Source organism: Sturnira hondurensis, unplaced genomic scaffold, assembly GCF_014824575.4.
Source record: "Sturnira hondurensis isolate 20B ecotype Veracruz unplaced genomic scaffold, ASM1482457v3 Scaffold0015262, whole genome shotgun sequence".
Taxonomy (NCBI): Eukaryota; Metazoa; Chordata; class Mammalia; order Chiroptera; family Phyllostomidae; genus Sturnira; species Sturnira hondurensis.
This window is the reverse complement of record NW_028087893.1, coordinates 1,752,783-1,770,683: the sequence shown is the minus strand read 5'-3', so window position 1 is coordinate 1,770,683 and position 17,901 is coordinate 1,752,783. Positions and strand designations below refer to the sequence as shown.

At 58.5% G+C, this 17,901-nt stretch overlaps 2 protein-coding genes and 1 long non-coding RNA gene across 11 annotated transcripts in view; 2 read left to right on the top strand and 1 right to left on the bottom strand.

The window, feature by feature from the left end:
- The window catches only part of FAM193B (family with sequence similarity 193 member B), a 30,723-nt gene extending 21,299 nt beyond the window's left edge, over window positions 1-9,424 (top strand). For 8 of the 9 annotated variants that reach the window (XM_037064494.1, XM_037064491.1, XM_037064493.1 and 5 more), the window contains 4 exons: window positions 5,182-6,217; window positions 6,351-6,426; window positions 7,232-7,329; window positions 9,034-9,424. In XM_037064494.1, coding sequence (XP_036920389.1) covers window positions 5,182-6,217; window positions 6,351-6,426; window positions 7,232-7,328 — 1,209 coding nt within the window. In that variant the 3' untranslated portion in view covers window position 7,329; window positions 9,034-9,424. The remainder of the gene's footprint in view (window positions 1-5,181; window positions 6,218-6,350; window positions 6,427-7,231; window positions 7,330-9,033) is intronic. The other variant, XR_005069168.1, reaches the window with a different exon arrangement.
- LOC118999759 (uncharacterized) lies at window positions 1,448-7,816 on the bottom strand. The gene is made up of 3 exons (XR_005069169.1): window positions 7,739-7,816; window positions 3,725-3,729; window positions 1,448-1,458 (listed from the first exon to the last, which is right to left on the bottom strand). It is a non-coding gene; the product is annotated as an uncharacterized LOC118999759 (long non-coding RNA).
- A 2,227-nt stretch (window positions 9,425-11,651) lies between the features above and the next one.
- Window positions 11,652-16,736, top strand: DDX41 (DEAD-box helicase 41). Its single transcript, XM_037064498.1, has 17 exons — window positions 11,652-11,710; window positions 11,797-11,907; window positions 12,139-12,298; window positions 12,379-12,453; window positions 12,582-12,642; window positions 12,775-12,911; window positions 13,315-13,387; window positions 13,487-13,640; window positions 13,722-13,858; window positions 14,651-14,813; window positions 14,917-15,048; window positions 15,279-15,350; window positions 15,482-15,578; window positions 15,710-15,859; window positions 15,939-16,010; window positions 16,110-16,220; window positions 16,390-16,736. The coding sequence occupies exons 1-17, from the start codon at window positions 11,687-11,689 to the stop codon at window positions 16,524-16,526; spliced, it is 1,866 nt and encodes a 621-aa protein (XP_036920393.1). The 5' UTR covers window positions 11,652-11,686; the 3' UTR covers window positions 16,527-16,736.
- The last annotated feature ends 1,165 nt before the right edge of the window (window positions 16,737-17,901 follow it).

Sequence of the window (17,901 nt, the reverse complement as noted above, 5' to 3'; positions counted from 1 at the left end):
GGTCCTTCCACTGAGCAAGGAGGGGACTGGCAGAAGATGGGCATTCAGCTGGGGCACGTTGCCTCAGCAGCTTGCACAGGACACCCAGGTGGAGGTGTGGGGCTGGGTGCTGCCAGCGTGGAGATGTAATTGGAGCCATGGGAGTGATCCAGGCTGAGGCTAGGGAGCCCTTCCCAGGCAGCCCTGATGCCAGGCAAGCCCCAGGGCTTGGTGGTTGGTCCCCTGCCACCTCATTACCTCTTCACCAGCCCGCCAGCTGCATCTGCACGGTGCCACACTTGGGAGCCTAGCAGCCAAGGAGACTGAGTTTAACACCCAGCTGGCTCCAAGTCCTGGGTGGTCAAACAGCCCCAGTGCCCTGGAAAGCAGCATTGGTCCTCCACCTGTGTCCAACCCAGAGGACACACTGGGACCTCACCTTGCACCCTGAAGCAGGGACCCAAGGGTCCCACCACTGCCTTCAGAAAGTGGTCTTCACTTCGTTCCTCTCACCCAGTATTGTCCAGTGGGTGGCAGTAGTCACTCTGGCCTCTTAAGGCGGTTAGGTCTCAGCCAGCACACTTCACAGTTCCCAGGCCTGGGGTCCCTTTTCTACACGTGGGTGTGCTGCACATTCTCCTTCACCAGTAGTGCTCTCTTCCCTCCCCTCCTTTTCCTCCTGACAACTTCCTTCCAAGCTCAGTTCAGGCACGTCCTCTTTCGCAGCCTCACTCAGGTCACCGCTCCCGCCATACTCCAGCTGCACCTCGCAGATCTTCAGTCCACCATTCATCACACACTGCTCTCGTGCTTGCTCACCACATAGCTCACCACAGAGCGACTGTCTGCCTGGCCTGGAGCAGAGGCCGGGGTCCCTGGAAGCAAGAAGTTGCATTGTCACGCAATAGCCATTACCTCTTTATACGTGAGCCTCCTCCCCATGTGCCTCTGCCCTGCTCCTGGCTTTATGACATGCGGCTGTCCACCATGACACAGCACCCCTCGGCGGTCATCCTGCAGAGTGCTCTTCTTGGGGAAGAAAGCCCAGTGTCTTTCTGCCTCTCCAGCCTGTTTCCAGGCCTTGACTTTCTCCCCTGCCTCTGTCATCTGCAGCCTCCCCACCATCTTTATGCACTGAAGACCGCGACCTGCCTCTTTCTCCTCTTCCCAGGCCAGGCAAGACCATTTACTCACTCTCTTACCAATACTCTCTTCTCCTTGCCCCATTGCCCTTGCATTAACAGCCTCTCAGAAAAACTGCAGCCCTGGGTTTGAACCCAACACACCTCTGCCCTTCCACACCTCAAGGAGAGCTGCAAATCATGTTTGTCTGTGACACTCGGACTGCATAACCTCCTGCTTTCCTGAGCCACCATATTGCCCAGCAGGCCTCTGGACAGCTTAGGTCTCCTTGTTCCTTGTCACTTCATTGCAGCCCCTTTGCCAGAACTCCCTTCTTCTCCAGCTTCAGGCTTCTCCCTCCCCCCACCTTATTTTTTGGCAAATAACCTCATTTCCTGTTCAAAGGAGGCCATTGAACAGGCACTCTCTCTTCCCAGGCCCCTTGCAAAGTTTTCCTCTCATCGTGAGGACAACTTTCCCCTTTTCCTAGCAAAGGCCCATACAGCCCTCTCTCGCCTCTTTGGCCTACCCTCCTCTTGGGGCCTGTGCCTGCAGCCTCTCCTCCAGGCTCTGTCCCATCAGCTTCCCCCTGCGCCCTGTTCGTTTTTGAAGGCAAACTGTTCCTTGAGCATACAACTTCTGTCTCACCCCCTTGTCTCTTACCTCGTCACAGCGAAATCCCTTGCAAATGTTTTCTGAGATCACTGTGTTAGTTCTCCCATCTCACTCCCATCTCCCTCTTCCACCACCTCATCCCAGAGGACCACCATGCAGTCTCCTGCCCCATCTGTGTCCACTAGGCAATGTCTCGCATTTTGTGTGTGGTCTCCTCTTTTTTTTAAGCTTCTGATTCTTTTTTTAAAATTTATTTATTTATTTTATTTATCTTTAGAGGGGAAGGGAGGAAGAGAGGGAGAGAAATATCAATCAATGTATGGTTGGCTCTGGTGTGTCCCCTGCTGGGAACTGGCCTGCAACCCAGGCATGTGCCCTGACTGGGGATCAAACCACAATCCTCTGGTTCACAGGCCTGCGCTCAATCCACTGAGGTACACCAGCCAGGGCTGTGTTCTCCTTTTTAAATGTTTTTTTTTTTTTTTTTTTTTTTTTGGGTGCCTCCACCCTCAGTTGGGTGGTGCAGGGAAAGGATGGTGGGCATGCCGGGTGCAGCACATTGCCCGCCCTCAGCCCTCTTCTGTGACCTCCCCCTCCTATGCCTGCCCCTCCTTCTGAGGGCACCTCCCTGGGAAGGAAAAGCCACCTAGATAGTGTTGCCTCCGGGTTTGGTCTGGCCACATGTCACACTGATGTCCACTACTGCTACCAGGCACCTCCTCATAACTTGCGTAGATATAGTCAGCCCATCCAAACCGAGCTTGTTGCCTTTCTCCAAGTGGCCTCTTCCTCCTCCGCTGTCCGTCCAGTTGGTGCACTGCCATCCACCCAGCTGCCTGAGCCAGAGCCTGGGCACCGTCTTGGAAGGCATGCATCGTTGCTGATTGGGAGGGAACAGCGGGCCTTGGAATTGGACTTCAGTTTGAAACCTGGCTCTGCCACCCTTGCTGTATGACCTTGGGCAAACCACTTAGCCTCCAAGCCTCAGTTTCTTTATCCATAAAATGAGAGTAACAGTAGAATCTAACTCGGATTGTCACGAGGATGAGAGAGAGGAATGCGGGGGGAAAGGTCCGACAGAATGAGCGTTCGGTCCGCAGAGCTGCCGCAGCAGCATAGTAGTTGTGGGGTTGTTTTCACGGCTCATCTCCTCCCCCAACCCCTCGCCAAGTGTCCTGGCCCTGCTGCCTCCCTAGGAGCTCAGACCGTCCACTTCTCCCCACCCTACGACCACTACTTCAAAGCCTTCAGTGGCTGAACGCTGCCCTCAGAACTGAACCCAGACTCAAGCCCAGCCTGCAGGTCTCTTTAGGATCTAGCCTCTGCTCAGCTTGCCAGCTTCATCTCAATCTGTCCCTTCTGGCCTTCCCGCCCACTCCCATCCCCCAAAAGAAAGCTGGGCTCCAGCCATACCTGTCAGCGGTTTCCATTCTCTAAAGATTTTGTGCTTTTCCAGTTTGCAGCCCTTCCACTTGCTCTTTTGCCTGGAAAGTGCTTGTCTCACTCTCTCCAGGATAATCCCCTCACCATTCATGCTCAGGGAGATCCTGCCCCAGGAAGCAGGCCTGGTGGCCCAGTCCGGGTCCCCAGAGCACCCTGTGCTTGCTTCCCTATTGCTCTTGCCCCTGTCACCCAGCAGTAAACAGCCTGTTTTCACATCTGTCCCCCCAGCACAGTCAAGGCAGCACACAGAGACTGTCCTCAGGGCCCAGCCCAGTGCCTCCCAGTCAATGGTCATGAGACGATTGTCAGACAGGACTGAAAACCTAAGAACTTCTGCAGATCACAGCTGGCGGTGCTGTCCCAATGCTGCCACTTACGAGCCATGTGACCTTGGGCCCGTTCCATGTTCTTTCCAAAGTTCAGTGTCCCCATCTGTAAACTGAGGATAACTAGATGACAAGGGCCCTTGTGAGGACTGAGCGAGACAGCTGGCAGGATGTCCCAAGCTCACAGTGCCTGGCAGGAAGCATGTGTCCGTGTCTCCCCTTCTCACCACTGAAGTTACATGCACTTCTGTACCACCCCGTCCGCACCCATCCTGGCTTGGTTTAGCCACAGAACTCCCCCCTGCAAATGAAATGCCCCGTGGAACTCAGTTTCTAACCATAGCAGAGGTGTTCTGATCCAGGAGAGGAGCGAGGAGAAAGCCCTTTGTGCATCCCCGTGACTTCACTGCTCTGCCCATGGCCTGGAACTCCACAGTGCACAGCTGGGCACCACAGTGCCAAGGGGCAGCCTTACCTGTTCCCAGGGGAAGGGGGACACGCCCTCTCAGGTGTGTCCTCATAGCACCCCTATGAGGTAGAGGCAGGTGGTTTTTCTCCCAAATTCACAAGTGGGAGTAGTGATGTTCAGAGAGAGGAAGTGATTTGTCCAAGGCCTCACGGCAAGGTGAGAGAATGAAAAGCATGCGTGCCCACTGGGCCACAGAGTCCCCCTCATTCAAGTAGACACTGAGGTGGTGGCAGGCCCTCATTTCTCTCCCCACTTCCCTTTTCCTGCTTCTCTTCCTTCAGTCCCAGATCAGCTGGAAATAGGCCCATGTGAAGTCGTGGGAGGCACCCAGCCCCTGGCACAGTACCAGGGGGGCCCTTCCCGTAGGCCTTTGACGTCTACAGAAGACCTGATGCCATGAAATTGGGGGCATGGGGGTGGCTCAGCCCACAGACTTTCCCTTTTGGTCTCCAAGTCCATCCCTGTCAGCACTGGTGGGCAAGGCCAGCCTTCCAGGCTGCAGCTGGACCAAGGGGCTGCTTTTGTACCTTGTCCTAGGGTCCCCCGTGGCTGTCCGCTGTATGCCAGGGCACACTTCAGGTGCGGCCTGGGTTCCTTGAGGCACCCGGGCAGTGAGTGGCCTTACTGTGGGATGTGGCCCTCTTCCATGGTGTCAGGAGAGTGCACAATCCCAGAGTGGTGGCGTCTGCCGCGGCAGCCTCGTAGTCCCCTCTCAGTCCCCATGTTCCTGGGGTACCCGTGCGCTGGCACAGCGTTTCCCCTGCACCCAGCAGGGTTGGGGGGAATGCCTCTGCAGCAGCCATCGTCCTCACATGCGTCCCTGCCTGACTCTTCATTCCAGAATTACTGTCCTCATTTTGCCAAGTCCACCTAAAACTCAACCAGTAAGTGCAGTGCTCAAGCCCAGGCCTGGGAGGCAAGAATCAGTGAGCTATGTTTCCACCCCTTGGAGCCCAGCCTTCTTGAGCCCTAGGACCACCACTGGGGCTGTGGATGAACAAGCCTCGAAAACCTTGTCCTCTGGGTGTAACTGCCTCCACCCCCAGGGCGTGAACCTGTCCAATTGCTCTTCATCGTCACTCCTGCAGGGTGGGCAAGCAGGCAGGGTTGTGAGGCCCTATCTCCTGCCTGTTAGTGGCAGAACTGGGCCCCAGGCTGGTGTGCCAGGTGTCATGTTGTGCCTGGCAGCTGCCAGGCCCCTGCTGAAACTGCCTCTTCTATTGGCAGGAAAAGGAGAAGGCCCAGTTGGCAGCAGAAGCTCTAAAGCAGGTGAATCGCAGTGTTTCTGGAAGCCGGGAGCTGGCACCTGCCAGGGAGAGGCTTTTGGAGTGGCCTGACCAGGAGCTGGATCGGGTCAACAGCTTCCTGAGCAACCGCCTGCAGGAGATCAAGAACACTGTCAAGGACTCCATCCGTGCCAGCTTCAGTGTGTGTGAGCTCGGCGTGGACAGCAATGGCTTCTCTAAGGAGGCGGCTGCTGAGCCAGAGACCCAGGGTCTACCCGCCTCGAACCTCAATGGCTCCACAGAGCACCGGCCTGACATCAACCTTGACCTGTCCCCTTTGACTTTGGGCTCCCCTCAGAACCACACATTACAAGCTCCAAGTGAGTCAGCTGCACCGTGGGCAGAAATGAGAGGCCCCCAGCCACCATGGACAGAAGTGCGGAGCCCCCCGCCCGGAATCATCCCCGAGAACGGGCTAGTGAGGAGACTCAACACCGTGCCCAACCTATCCCGGGTGATCTGGGTCAAAACCCCCAAGCCAGGCAATGCCAGCTCTGAGGAGCCAAGCCCAAAGGAAGCTCCTAGTTGCAAGCAGGAACTGCCTGAGCCTGTAGCCTCAAGTGGAAAGCTGCGGAAAGGCAAGAGACAAGGCGCCCAGGCCAAGAAGAGTGAAGTGAGTCCAGCCGCCCGGCCCTCGGCCAGCCCGGAGGCTGCCGGTGCTAAGGGCCGGACATCTAGCCCCAGACAGCCAGGCAAGGCCCCAGGGCCTCCCAAAGTGGGCAGCTGTGCTGAGGTCACAGAGGGGGGCCGAGGGGGCTGGCCGGGACCAGGCCGGGCTGGCAGCCCCAGTGCTGTCAGCCCCAGAGCGGACAAGGAGAAGGGCGGCTCCTGGCGAAACTGGCCAGAGGAGGCCAAGGCACGGCCTCTGCAACAAGAGTCTGTGCAGCCTCCGGGCCCAGCAAGGCCACAGAGCTTGCCACAGGGCAAGGGCCGCAGCCGCCGCAGCCGCAGCAAGCAGAAGTCGGCCTCCTCCTTGGGTGAGTGCACCAGGAGCAGCGGCTGGCCCCCACCCGGCCGGTCCTCGGGGTGGAGGGCAGGCCTCGTTTGTGGGCGGCGCTGGCCCCACGGCCCGGCTGTGGGCACTGAGCCCTGCTGGCTGTGTCTTCCTAGACGACGTGTTCCTGCCCAAGGACATGGATGGGGTGGAGATGGATGAGACTGACCGGGAGGTGGAGTACTTCAAGAGGTAGGCGTGGGGCCGCCCACACCCAGGCACTTCCAAAAGGCCTCTCCCTCGGCCCTGAGCCCTTGATGGAGAGCTTCTCCCCGCCTCCCAGGCTTTTGCCCACCAGCCTACACCTGGAGCCCAGGTAGCCACTTGACAGGACATGGAGTCAGAAGGTTCGAGGGACCTTGTGAAGGAGGCATGTGTGTCAGATCCTAAGAGCCGGGGTTTTTTCCAGCTTCCTTCACTTTGTCTGCTCCTTGTATTCCCTCTGCTCTGCCTGGGCTGGGCTCTGGGGCGGAGGTGCACGGAACAGGCTAGTGGGGGGAGCATCCCCACCGTCTGGTGGTCAGTGCTGTTGCTGGAGGAGGGATGGGATCAGGGCAGGGGGGTTCAAACAGGGACTGCAGAGGGAGCTGAGGGATGGGGACCAGGCTGAAATTTGAAGAACAGGTGTGAGCAAAGGGTGTTGGTGACAGCGGGGTCAGCACATGCAAGGGTCTGAGGTACAAGAAACACGCTGCCCTCCAGGATGGAAGATAGCCCAGTAGGGCTGGAGTCAAGTACAGCCTGAGGAGGGGCCAGTATCCTAAGGCAGTGTCACCTCTCCATACACTGTCCCCTGAGCTTGTGGGTGCCCCATTCAGCTAGGCCCCTAGCCAGTGCAGCCCCCGTACCTGCTGGACCCTCAGCACCCATGAGCTGGGGGCTTGTACAGAACTGACCTGCTTTAGAGGCCAGAACACGTGGGTTTGGGAGTGGGGTCCGGGAGGCAGGGACACAGCCTCTGATGGTGCTTCTCCTGTGTCGTCCCCAAACCTGGCAGGTTCTGTTTGGATTCTGCAAAGCAAACACGTCAGAAAGTGACTGTGAACTGGACCAACTTCAGCCTCAAGAAGACCACTCCCAGCGCAGCTCAGTGAGGTAGAGGCCCCCAGAAGTCACCTGTGCCCCTCCCGATGCTCCGCCAGCTTCCATGCCCACCAGACCACTGCACCATGTGAGGCACAGGGAGCTGGACTGGGGGCTGGGCTTCCTGGCCCTGTACATCCCAGTGACAGCAGAGTGGTCTGCGCTCACCAGAGGCACAGGCCTCTGCCCCTTCATCGCTCCTCCCAGGGCCGGACCCTCCTGTGAGCCCTCCTGCCCGTGGTCCTGAAGGGCCTCTTCCTATGCTGTCACCCCCAGGGTATCTCCACTAGGCCTCAACTTCCCGACTCCCAAAGTGCCCAGCCAACCATCGGCCCCAGCGGGCTGCCCCCACCCCTGACCTGATTAGCCTTGGGGTTGAATCTCACTCACTGGGTTGAAACTAACTCACTGGCTCTTCCACAGCCCTGAGGGAGCAGTGAGGCACTGCCAAGTTAGGTCAAGGCCTCAGAGGTCATTTGGAAATGGAGGAGTTGGTGGGCACTCTCCCTCAACAGATTAGGTTCCTTGGGGAAATTGATAGTAAAGCCACCTCCTGAAAGAAGAGACCTGGCCCCCTGCTGGGCTTTGGTCACCCTCCCAGCCATCTGCGCAGTCCCTTTTGGCTGAGTTATATACCAGTGATGCTCTGGACTGAGGTCAGGAGGCTGGAGAGGGCCCTGGGCTGAGAACCACAGTTCGGAAGAGAAGGGTGACTGGCAGGCAGGCTCGGATGCCCCATTCTGGCTGCATCTCAGCCCTGAGCCATGTCTCTGGTGTCAGGCCCTTCTGGTTGGCACCCATGCAGGGCCCTTAAGGCAGCAGGATGCTGGGCAGGCGAGCTGAGCCCAGGGATGCCCAGGAGGGTGTCCTCACTTGTCCTCCTCCTCTTTGCAGTGCCGGGGCAGCAGACCACTGGATCCTTGGCTGAGCCTGCTTTCCCATGTGGGTCTGGATCCGCCCCTTTGGTTGCTGGCTCAGCTCCTCGGGGACGGCCTTTGCCGCTGAGCTCCTTCGCACCCTGGCACTGCCCTGGAGTCTGGGCTCCCCGCAGACTGCCTCTGCCCTGCTGCTCTGGGCGGCGGGCTCCCTGACCCTTTGCCAGTTTAAGACATCTCAGTCTACACCCCCAAGAGCTGCCAGCACGGGAGTGCCCTCTTGCCTGTCTTTTCACCTCCATTAGAGCCAAAGTGGCGGGGACCCCACCTTCATCTGTTACCCCTTCTGAGAAAAGGGGGTACACCTCCTCCCATAGGCCCAATTCCCCAGTCATCCAGGAAACCTCCAGCATATTCCTCCTCTTCAGCTGATCTCTTTCCCAAGAAGGGAGATGCTCCCTCCCCAGAGCAAGAGCAAGGGAGAAAGCAGTGCTGCTGACAGGCTGGGACCAGCCATGCTGTGTGTCACTGAGCCCCCACTGCCAGAGGCGGGGCTCTTCCTCCACACAGGCCTGGGAAGGGTGTGCTGCCCACACCCTTGGGGATGGTCCCACTGCTTGTGAGGTCTAGGTTGACATTCCACACGTGGACAACACGTCAGGGCTGTGGCTGTTTCCTGACAGGGTCTTCAATTTCACCCTCTGCTGGAGGTGACTGAGGAAGTCTGTGGGAGCAGTAGTCGGAGGCAGCTGCCCCCGTTCCTGCAGGGACCCGTGGGGCCCCAGAGGCAGCATGGGGAGGCCATTGCTCACCACGTGGCTACGCCCTTCTGTTTCCTCAGCTCCTGCTGGGCCCAGCGTCTTCAGGGTGTCCCAAGACGCCCACCTGCCAGCTGAAGGTCCACACTTTCTTCCTCCTCATCGTACCCACTTGCCCAAGACCCACTCTGCTCCCGCCGTCCCAGACCAACCAGAAGCCGAGTGGACGCCGGGCACAGGCTGGGCCCCTCAGACCTCCACAGAGCTGCCTGCTGGTGCTACAGCCCCCACACTCAGCCCCGGGGGCAGGGGTGGCCTGTGGGCGGAGGGGGGCTCTTGGTACTGCTGGCCCAACACTGCTCTTTTTGTGTTTGGTTATTTTGTTTTTGTTTGTTTTATTTTATTTTTTTAATTCTTTACTTTTGATACTGTGAAAATCTTTCCTGCCGAAAGATAAAGCAACATTTGGACACAGTCTGTGTACGGGTCATCTGCTGGGCGTTTGCAGGGTGGGGTGAGGCGAGGGGGTGGAATCAGAGGCATGGGTTCGCTTTAGTCACCCCTGCTAGGCACGTGCACCGTGTCAGCGGCCTGGCGGCATTGTTTCCACTCATGGCAGCTGTTTAAGTGGGACTCTTAAATGGGACAGGGAAGGCTTCGGTGGTTACAGCCTGGCTCATGAGGGTTAGACCGCAGCTGGTGTGGCTGTGGTCTCTGTCCTCCTCCTGTCTTCCTCTCTGAGAGGGGGAATTGGAGAAATGGAATTTGGTCCGTGGGCAGATGTGAGAAGGGGCCTGGGGAAGGCTTGAGGCCTTGGTGGACAGTGCACCTGCAGCCTGGGTGTCCTGGGGTAATGGGGGGGTGGGGGGCAGGTGGACAGAGTGTGGAATGAGACAAAGCATAAGTACTTGTGAGTTAAGAGGAACTGAACCCTTCTGTGAAGTAAAGCAAACTGCCCCCTCCCCCTCCCCACCCCCAGCAGGTAGGTCTGGTCTGTAAATTCAGATTTTAGTGTAGATTTGCTAAAATTGCCTCATACGTGTGTGCCCAAACTCCTTGTCCCCAGTGGAGTTTTCTCAGCCAAAACCAAAACTTGACCTGAGCTCATGTGGGGCGCGATGGAGACGGTGAACACACAGTCGTTAGGATTCCTCATGGAGCTGCTCCCTCCTCCCACCCCATCCCCCACCTGGTTGAGCCCCACCGTGGGCTGGCTGGCAGTGCGAGCTTCCTCTTCTAAAGGGAAACAGCGTTGCAGTCCCTGGCCCCTGGCCTTTCCCAATCCCCAAGAAAGTATGGACACTCCCAAGTGAAATCTGGGAGCTCATTATCTGCACCAGCCTCCTGCCCCGACGCTGGACTGGCGCTGCTAGCTGGGAAACTGCGGGTCTGACTGAAAAGTACTGAAAAGCAGTACTTTTCCTACAGATAAGAGACCTGTGACGTCGCTGATCCGCTCGCTCCAGCCACACCTACAACCGCAGTCTAGCCAGGCGTGGCACCCTCAGGTCTCCTGACTTTTGCTCACATACTTCTCTCTTCCCAGATCATACTTCCTTCACACACTCCTGCTTATCCTTCACTTCCCAGTTGAGAAGCCACTTTTACAATGAAAACCAGTTTGCCCTGCCCTTGTGAGAATTCCAAAAGTGGTACCATGTGTTTTTGATACTTCTCCTTAACCTCAAGTCTGGTTTATATTTTCTCTCAACAAGTCCGTAATCTCACAAGCCAGGTTTGTGTCTTGCTCATCTTTTATCTGCTTTAGTACCGCACAATGCCCAGCCCATGCTCGTGTTAAATATATGAAGAAAGGGTGGCTCTGACCCATCATTCCCAAACGTCCCCGATGACAAACACACCGACAGTCGCCGCTCTGGGTGCAGTTTAGGGCTCCAACCCTCGCTCTAGTTACCCCCGCTCCAGGTGGGCCGAGTGCGCTCCTCCCTGGGACCCGCGCTTGCCCGCGCCTCGGCCTCTCCTGCTGCACTGGAGGCCTTTCTCCCTCTCCTCCCGGCTCCCTGCTCTGAGATTCCACGCCTCCTGGAAGCCTTCTCGGGTTCCCTTTGAACTCTGTCACAGCATTTACAGTCATAATCGCTTACCCACATATGTACGTACAGATCTTCGGTTCAAAACTACCGTCAGCAGCATTTTATTTACCCCTCCCTACTCTGAACGTGTCTCACTGAGGAGAACGCGAGTCAGAGCGGCAATGCTTGAGTCATTCATTCCACAAACCGCACCCTGCCCCCTCGGCCCTGCGGGGATGGAGACCCAGGCAGGAATATCGACAGGCGGGGTCCCGGAGCTCCCCGGCCACTAGAGGGCGCAGTGTCCGCCGACGAGGCGCGCGGGGGATGACGTCACGCTGGGAGCGGCCCTAAGTACCAGGCGGGATCCGCGGTCTTCACTGGGGTGCCTGCCCCGCCACCGGGCTTGGTTTGAACGTTTAGCGCATGCTCCTATTCTCCAGCATCCCACAATGCTCTGCTTGACGCTTTCGCCTTCAGCCCGGGCGTCAGCGGCGTGGCCACACAGAAGGCCTTAACACTGCGCCGCCGGACGGAAGTTCGGATGAAGTTTGTCCCTCGGCGCGATCCGGCCTTCAGAGGTCGTTGCTAGGCGCCGACGGGCAGCTCCTTCACATCTGGTTGGATCTCAGAGGTAAGGCGGGGTTTTGTGTGTGGTTGTTTTTTTTTTTTTTAGCCGTGGGGCGCTTGCGTACAGGAAAGGATGGAGTCAGAACCTGAGCGGAAGGTGGGCGCAAAGCTGGGGTCCGCGCGGGTGGCGAGTCGCAGTGAAGACGAGGAGGGGTGGTGGGCTTGACTCTTGTGTCTCTGCAGCGGGCTCGTGCGGACGAGGCGACTGCCGCAGGGAGCCGCTCCGAGGCGGAGGATGAAGACGACGACGACTATGTGCCCTATGTGCCTTTGCGACAGCGCCGGCAGCTGCTGGTGAGGGACCGGGGTCGCGGGAGAAATGAGGGTAGGGGCCAGGGTTTCGCATGGGATGCGGGGGGACGGTGAGGTGTCAGTACACGGGAGCGTGACCCCCAGGCACACGAGGCACTGGAGACCTAATAGGAGGGGTGGAGCAGCTCGGCAGCTCCGGAAAGGATCCCGGGCGCTATCCCGAGCCCCACTCTTTGTTGGGCTCGGCTCTGAGGAACCCTGGTGGAACCCCAGCTCCAGAAGCTGCTGCAGAGAAGACGCAAGGGAGCTGCCGAGGAGGAGCAGCAGGACAGTGGCAGTGACCACCGGGGAGATGAAGACGACATCCCGCTGGGCCCTCAGTCCAACGTCAGCCTCCTGGATCAGCACCAGCACCTCAAAGAGAAGGCCGAAGGTGGGATCAGCAGCGGTGGGAGGCTCGGCTTGGTGCATTGCTCTGGCGTCTCTCTGACATTGTCTGCCTTTTTTTCTCAGCCCGCAAGGAGTCTGCCAAGGAAAAGCAGCTGAAGGAAGAGGAGAAGATCCTGGAGAGTGTGGCTGAGGGCCGAGGTATGGTTGTAGCGCTGGTAGGGAGGTGGCCGACAGAACCTCTTCCCCCAGCCCCAGTCATGTTGTATCTCAAGGGGCCTGGCGTCAGAGAGGCAGAAGCCAGCCCTGAGCCGCATCTCTCTTCGCAGCCCTGATGTCTGTGAAGGAGATGGCTAAGGGCATCACATACGATGATCCGATCAAAACCAGGTATGCCTTTATAGGCCGTGGAAAAGCAGTTAACCTTACTTAGAGTAAATGGTTTGTGGCTGGAGATCAGCAAGGACGTGCCAAAGCCAGCCATGCCCAAGGCCTCCCTTGACCCCTGCCACCCGCTCACAGTTGGACACCTCCACGGTATGTCCTGAGCATGTCGGAAGAGCGGCACGAGCGAGTGCGGAAGAAGTACCACATCCTGGTGGAAGGAGACGGTATACCACCGCCCATCAAGAGCTTCAAGGAAATGAAATTTCCTGCCGGTGCGTGAGGCATGGGAGAGGCACCAGGCTTTGACAGTCAGACACCTGTGAGGTTGGGTCCCCACCCCCACTGTGCTCCGCAGGTACAGCGTAGGTAATGGGGATGGGGAGGGGTTTTGAGGAGGGGGTTCTTTAGGCTCCTTTGTCAGTTGTGCCAGCTGAGTGTATTCACTGTTCTGTGCCTTTGGGGACCTTCACTGGCAGGTGGGGCTGGCCTTAGACATGGATGTGAACCCCAGGGGCTTTGAACAGGCCTGTCAGTCTTTCTCTTCCTCTCTCCCTTTTTTGGGGGCTTCAGTTTCATCACTTGTAACTTGTGGGAAACAGTGGCATTTTTACAAGTTTTGGGGCCTGATAAAGGACCTGGGAGACACGTGGATGATGTCAGGGTTGTCTTCCGTAGCCATCCTGAGAGGCCTGAAGAAGAAGGGCATCCACCACCCAACACCTATTCAGATCCAGGGCATCCCCACCATGTGAGTGTGCCCCCTGGGCCCAAGGAGGGCGGCCAGGCAGGGGGTGGTCCTGGTGTGCACTCCTCCAAGCCTGACCACAGGCCTGGCCTCTGCTGACAGTCTGTCCGGCCGCGACATGATAGGCATCGCCTTCACGGGCTCAGGCAAGACGCTGGTGTTCACTTTGCCGGTCATCATGTTCTGCCTGGAACAAGAGAAGAGGTTACCTTTCTCCAAGCGTGAAGGGCCCTACGGACTCATCATCTGCCCCTCGGTAAGACAGGCTGGCCTGCAGGGCAGGGCACAGAGGAGACTGTCCCCTGCCTGGTACCAGCCCCTGCCCCTGTTTCTGCAGCGCGAGCTGGCCCGGCAGACCCACGGCATCCTGGAGTACTACTGCCGCCTGCTGCAGGAGGACAGCTCACCGCTCCTGCGCTGTGCGCTGTGCATCGGGGGCATGTCTGTCAAAGAGCAGATGGAGACCATCCGGCAGTGAGCATAAAAGCCCCTTGCCCCAGGGCTTCCCCAAAGCCCCTGGATAAGCTGACGGAGCCTTTGCTTTAGCTACTCTGCAGACCCTGGCAGAGGCCTAGTTCAGAGAAGTCCCCAGTCTCATGAAGAGGTTGCTTGGGTGGGACACAAGGGTGTGGTGAGGGGCTGTGGGGACACAGCAGATGGAACAGAGGTGTCAGGGAGGTCAGGGAATTGGGGCATTCCAGGCAGAAGACACAGAGGTGGGGGCCCAGGGTGTCCCAGAAGGCTACAGTCATTTAGTGTGTGGGGTACTTGGGCAGGGCTAGGCCCATGCCTTTGCCGTAGCAGTCCTCAGCAAACACCAGCAGCTGTCTAGGGTCATGGTCAGGTCATCCCTGACTGTTTGAGAGGCATTCCCAGTCTCAGGGAAGGTGTGAACACAGAATAGTTGAATTCAGCAGACTGGGACAGTGAGCCCTTCCAGGCCTGCAGAGGGAGATGGGGGAGTGCCGACTGAGGCCTGTCTGCAGACTCAGCACAGCCCCCTCCCGGGGCAAGGGAAGTGACCTGGGAGAAGGGGGAAGGGCTTGCCAGGCAGAGGTGACCACACGGTGGGGAAAAGCTTTGGAGGGCAGAGAACACTAGTGGAGAAGGCTGCAGCCCGCCCCAGGAGAGACTGCTGAGCGTAGGGCAAGGCAAGGGGTGATGGAAAGGAGACAGGAAGGAGGCCAGAGGGCAGAAGTCTCAGTGTTGGCCTTTAGGTGGGGCTGAGCAGGTGGCCCTAACCCCAGGCCCCTCTCTGGTCCCCAGTGGTGTGCACATGATGGTGGCCACCCCTGGGCGCCTCATGGATCTCCTGCAGAAGAAGATGGTCAGCCTAGATATCTGTCGCTACCTGGCCCTAGACGAGGCTGACCGCATGATTGATATGGGCTTCGAGGGCGACATCCGCACCATATTCTCCTACTTTAAGGTGCTTATCCCTACCTGGCTGGGGCACTCCTACCACCTTTAGGGCTGCCCAACCGCTGTCCCAGCCCCTGCGTGCCCTCAGCCCCAGCTCTCACCTTCCTCAGGGCCAGCGCCAGACCCTTCTCTTCAGTGCCACCATGCCTAAGAAGATACAGAACTTCGCCAAGAGTGCCCTGGTGAAGCCCGTCACGATCAACGTGGGGCGAGCCGGGGCTGCCAGCCTGGACGTCATACAGGTATGTGGGTCCTAGTGGGCTGGCTCACCACAGAGGGCGGGCCAGTGAGGGCCCTTGAAGCTGATGGGAGCCAGGTGGGTGGTCCACCTTAGGGGCACTGGAAATTTCATTCAAAACCCCAGCCCTTGGTGGCAAGAGACTTGTGATCACCTCCTGGCCGGGACTGTGAGTGTGACCATGGCTGGTGAGCCTGTCCTCAGGGCCACCTGACATGGCCCCTGTGGTGGTAGGAGGTGGAATATGTGAAGGAAGAGGCCAAGATGGTATACCTGCTTGAGTGCCTGCAGAAGACACCCCCGCCCGTGAGTGCCCCCTGGCCAGGCTGGCCTGGGACCCTCAGGATGCGGGGAGGGGTGGTTGAGGGGGCACACTGGGGACGGTTAGGGATGCCAGGCAGAGGCAGTCCCTGCAACCGGTTGGCCTGTCTGGACAGGTGCTCATCTTTGCCGAGAAGAAGGCAGATGTGGACGCCATCCATGAGTACCTGCTGCTCAAGGGGGTTGAGGCGGTGGCCATCCATGGGGGCAAAGGTTGGTGGTGCATGCGTGGGCATAGGCTCTGCTGCTGTAGCAGCCCCTCTTCTAATCCTGTGCCTGCCTGGCTGGCCACTACTCCCAAACGCCCACTGTCACGCTGACATCTCCTGCCTGACCCTCCCTAGACCAGGAGGAGCGGACCAAGGCCATCGAGGCATTCCGAGAGGGCAAGAAAGATGTCCTAGTGGCCACAGACGTGGCCTCCAAGGGCCTGGACTTTCCTGCCATCCAGCACGTCATCAATTACGACATGCCTGAGGAGATTGAGAACTACGGTGGGAGCTCGTGGGGTGGGGGTGCGGGCTGGGCCCTAGGCTGGGGCAGTGGGCCAGAGGCTGTTTCCTCTCCCCGCAGTGCACAGAATCGGGCGCACTGGACGCTCAGGAAACACAGGCATCGCCACCACCTTCATCAACAAGGCCTGTGGTGAGTCTGCTGCCTGGGCCACCTCACCCATCCCTGAGTCCTCCAGGTCCTGGTTATAGGGCCCAGGGTTGGACCTGATGGTTCCCGCTGTGCCCGTAGACGAGTCAGTGCTGATGGACCTCAAAGCCCTGCTCCTGGAGGCCAAGCAGAAGGTGCCGCCCGTGCTGCAAGTGCTGCACTGTGGGGACGAGTCCATGCTGGACATCAGAGGTGACTGCGCAGTGGGAGGCAGGCGTCCCACGGGGGTGGGGCAGGCTCACCATGAAACCAGTCCACACTGCCCATCAAAGGACGGGGCGGGGTGGGGGGTAAGGTCTGAAGCACGGGGCCCACCCCTGTTGCCACGCTGACCCCTATTTCCCTGCACCCTGTGCCCCAGGAGAGCGTGGCTGTGCCTTCTGTGGGGGCCTGGGCCATCGGATCACCAACTGTCCCAAACTCGAGGCGATGCAGACCAAGCAGGTCAGCAACATTGGTCGCAAGGACTACCTGGCCCACAGCTCCATGGACTTCTAGCCACTTGCTGTCCCTCTTCTCCTGGAGGCCGCCATCCCTGGGCGCCAGCTACCTGTATACATCAGCCTTCTGGACAAGAAGCTAGCGTCCTCGGCCCAGCTGGCCTGGGCTGGGCCAGGCTGAGCCTGGCTGCCTGCCCTCGGTACCCCTGGGATTAATGACCTTGCTCCCCTCTCCCCATTAAAGCAGAAGTTTCTTGAGTCTCAGCCCTAGTCCTGCCTCTGGCCTTTACCTTGCCTGCCCTTCTTCCTGGCAGCCTCACCCTCTGACCTCCAGAGTCCTTCTGAGGCAGGGCCTGGGCATCTCCCCTACCCAACCACCTCAGTTGTGGAAGGAGGCACCTAGCTGGGGACCCCCCCCCCGGAGTCAGCTGTAGTTGTACTTGAGGCACCCCCTCAGTAGACAAGAAAACCTTTGATCAAAATTTTTGGTCCCTCTGGTTCACTGTCATAACCTCCAGCCATACCCCAGCCTCTCTCTCATTAGCAGCGTGACATTCCTGGGGCCCTTTGGGAGGCAGCTTCCTGCCTCAGACCCCTTGCTCCTGGTGGGGAACCCTCTGCTGTATTGGCCGAGGGGCAGCAGCTGACACAGGACTGGCACTGAGGCCACAGGTGCCCCCGGCACGTTCTGGGCCTGGCTCTGCTGGGTCTCTCACGGGTGCATGGGGGAGAGACCTCATGTGATGAATGTGGGCGGCAGTCACAAGCACGTTGGCGAGTGGGCTGGGCATTTCAACCTCTGGCAGGGGGTGGACAGAGGACCAGCCCGCCGGTGGCCCCTCCATGCCAGGTGCACCATGTGTGAGGCCACATTCTTATCCTGGCAGGACAGCAGTTGCTCAAGCCGTGTTTGTTACTTGGTGTGTGGCCTGGGGAAGGTTACTTCATGTTCCTGAGCCTTGATTTCCTCATCTTTGAAGTGGTAGCATGCAAAGGTCTGGTGTGAGGCCACAGCTTGGCCCCATCTGGTCCATGTTGGGCACAAAGCCAGGTGCAGGAGGCCCTCGGAAAGGATTTCCTGCCCGAGAAACTACACCCTCCATACGTGACCCCCGAACCGTATTCCTCCGCCTGTTTACACATTTCGTTCCAATGGTGGTACTGAGTGGGTAACATGAGTCTGGTTCTAGAATTCAGATCTGTTTCCAAACTGCAGAGTCGTGACACTGGTCTCCAGCCAGGTGAGGCAAGAAAAATGGGCCCCTGGCAAGAAGCAGAGCTTAAAAAGAGCCTGTGAGTCTCCGGGGACCCACTTTGGGTATGCCATGCACTCTCACAGGGACGGGGCTGCCTCCCCCAGGAAGAAGCCACTGGTGCCGGGGGAGTGCCCTTGTGAGAAGTGATTTGGAGGGCTTGAGCTGGGGGTCAGGACT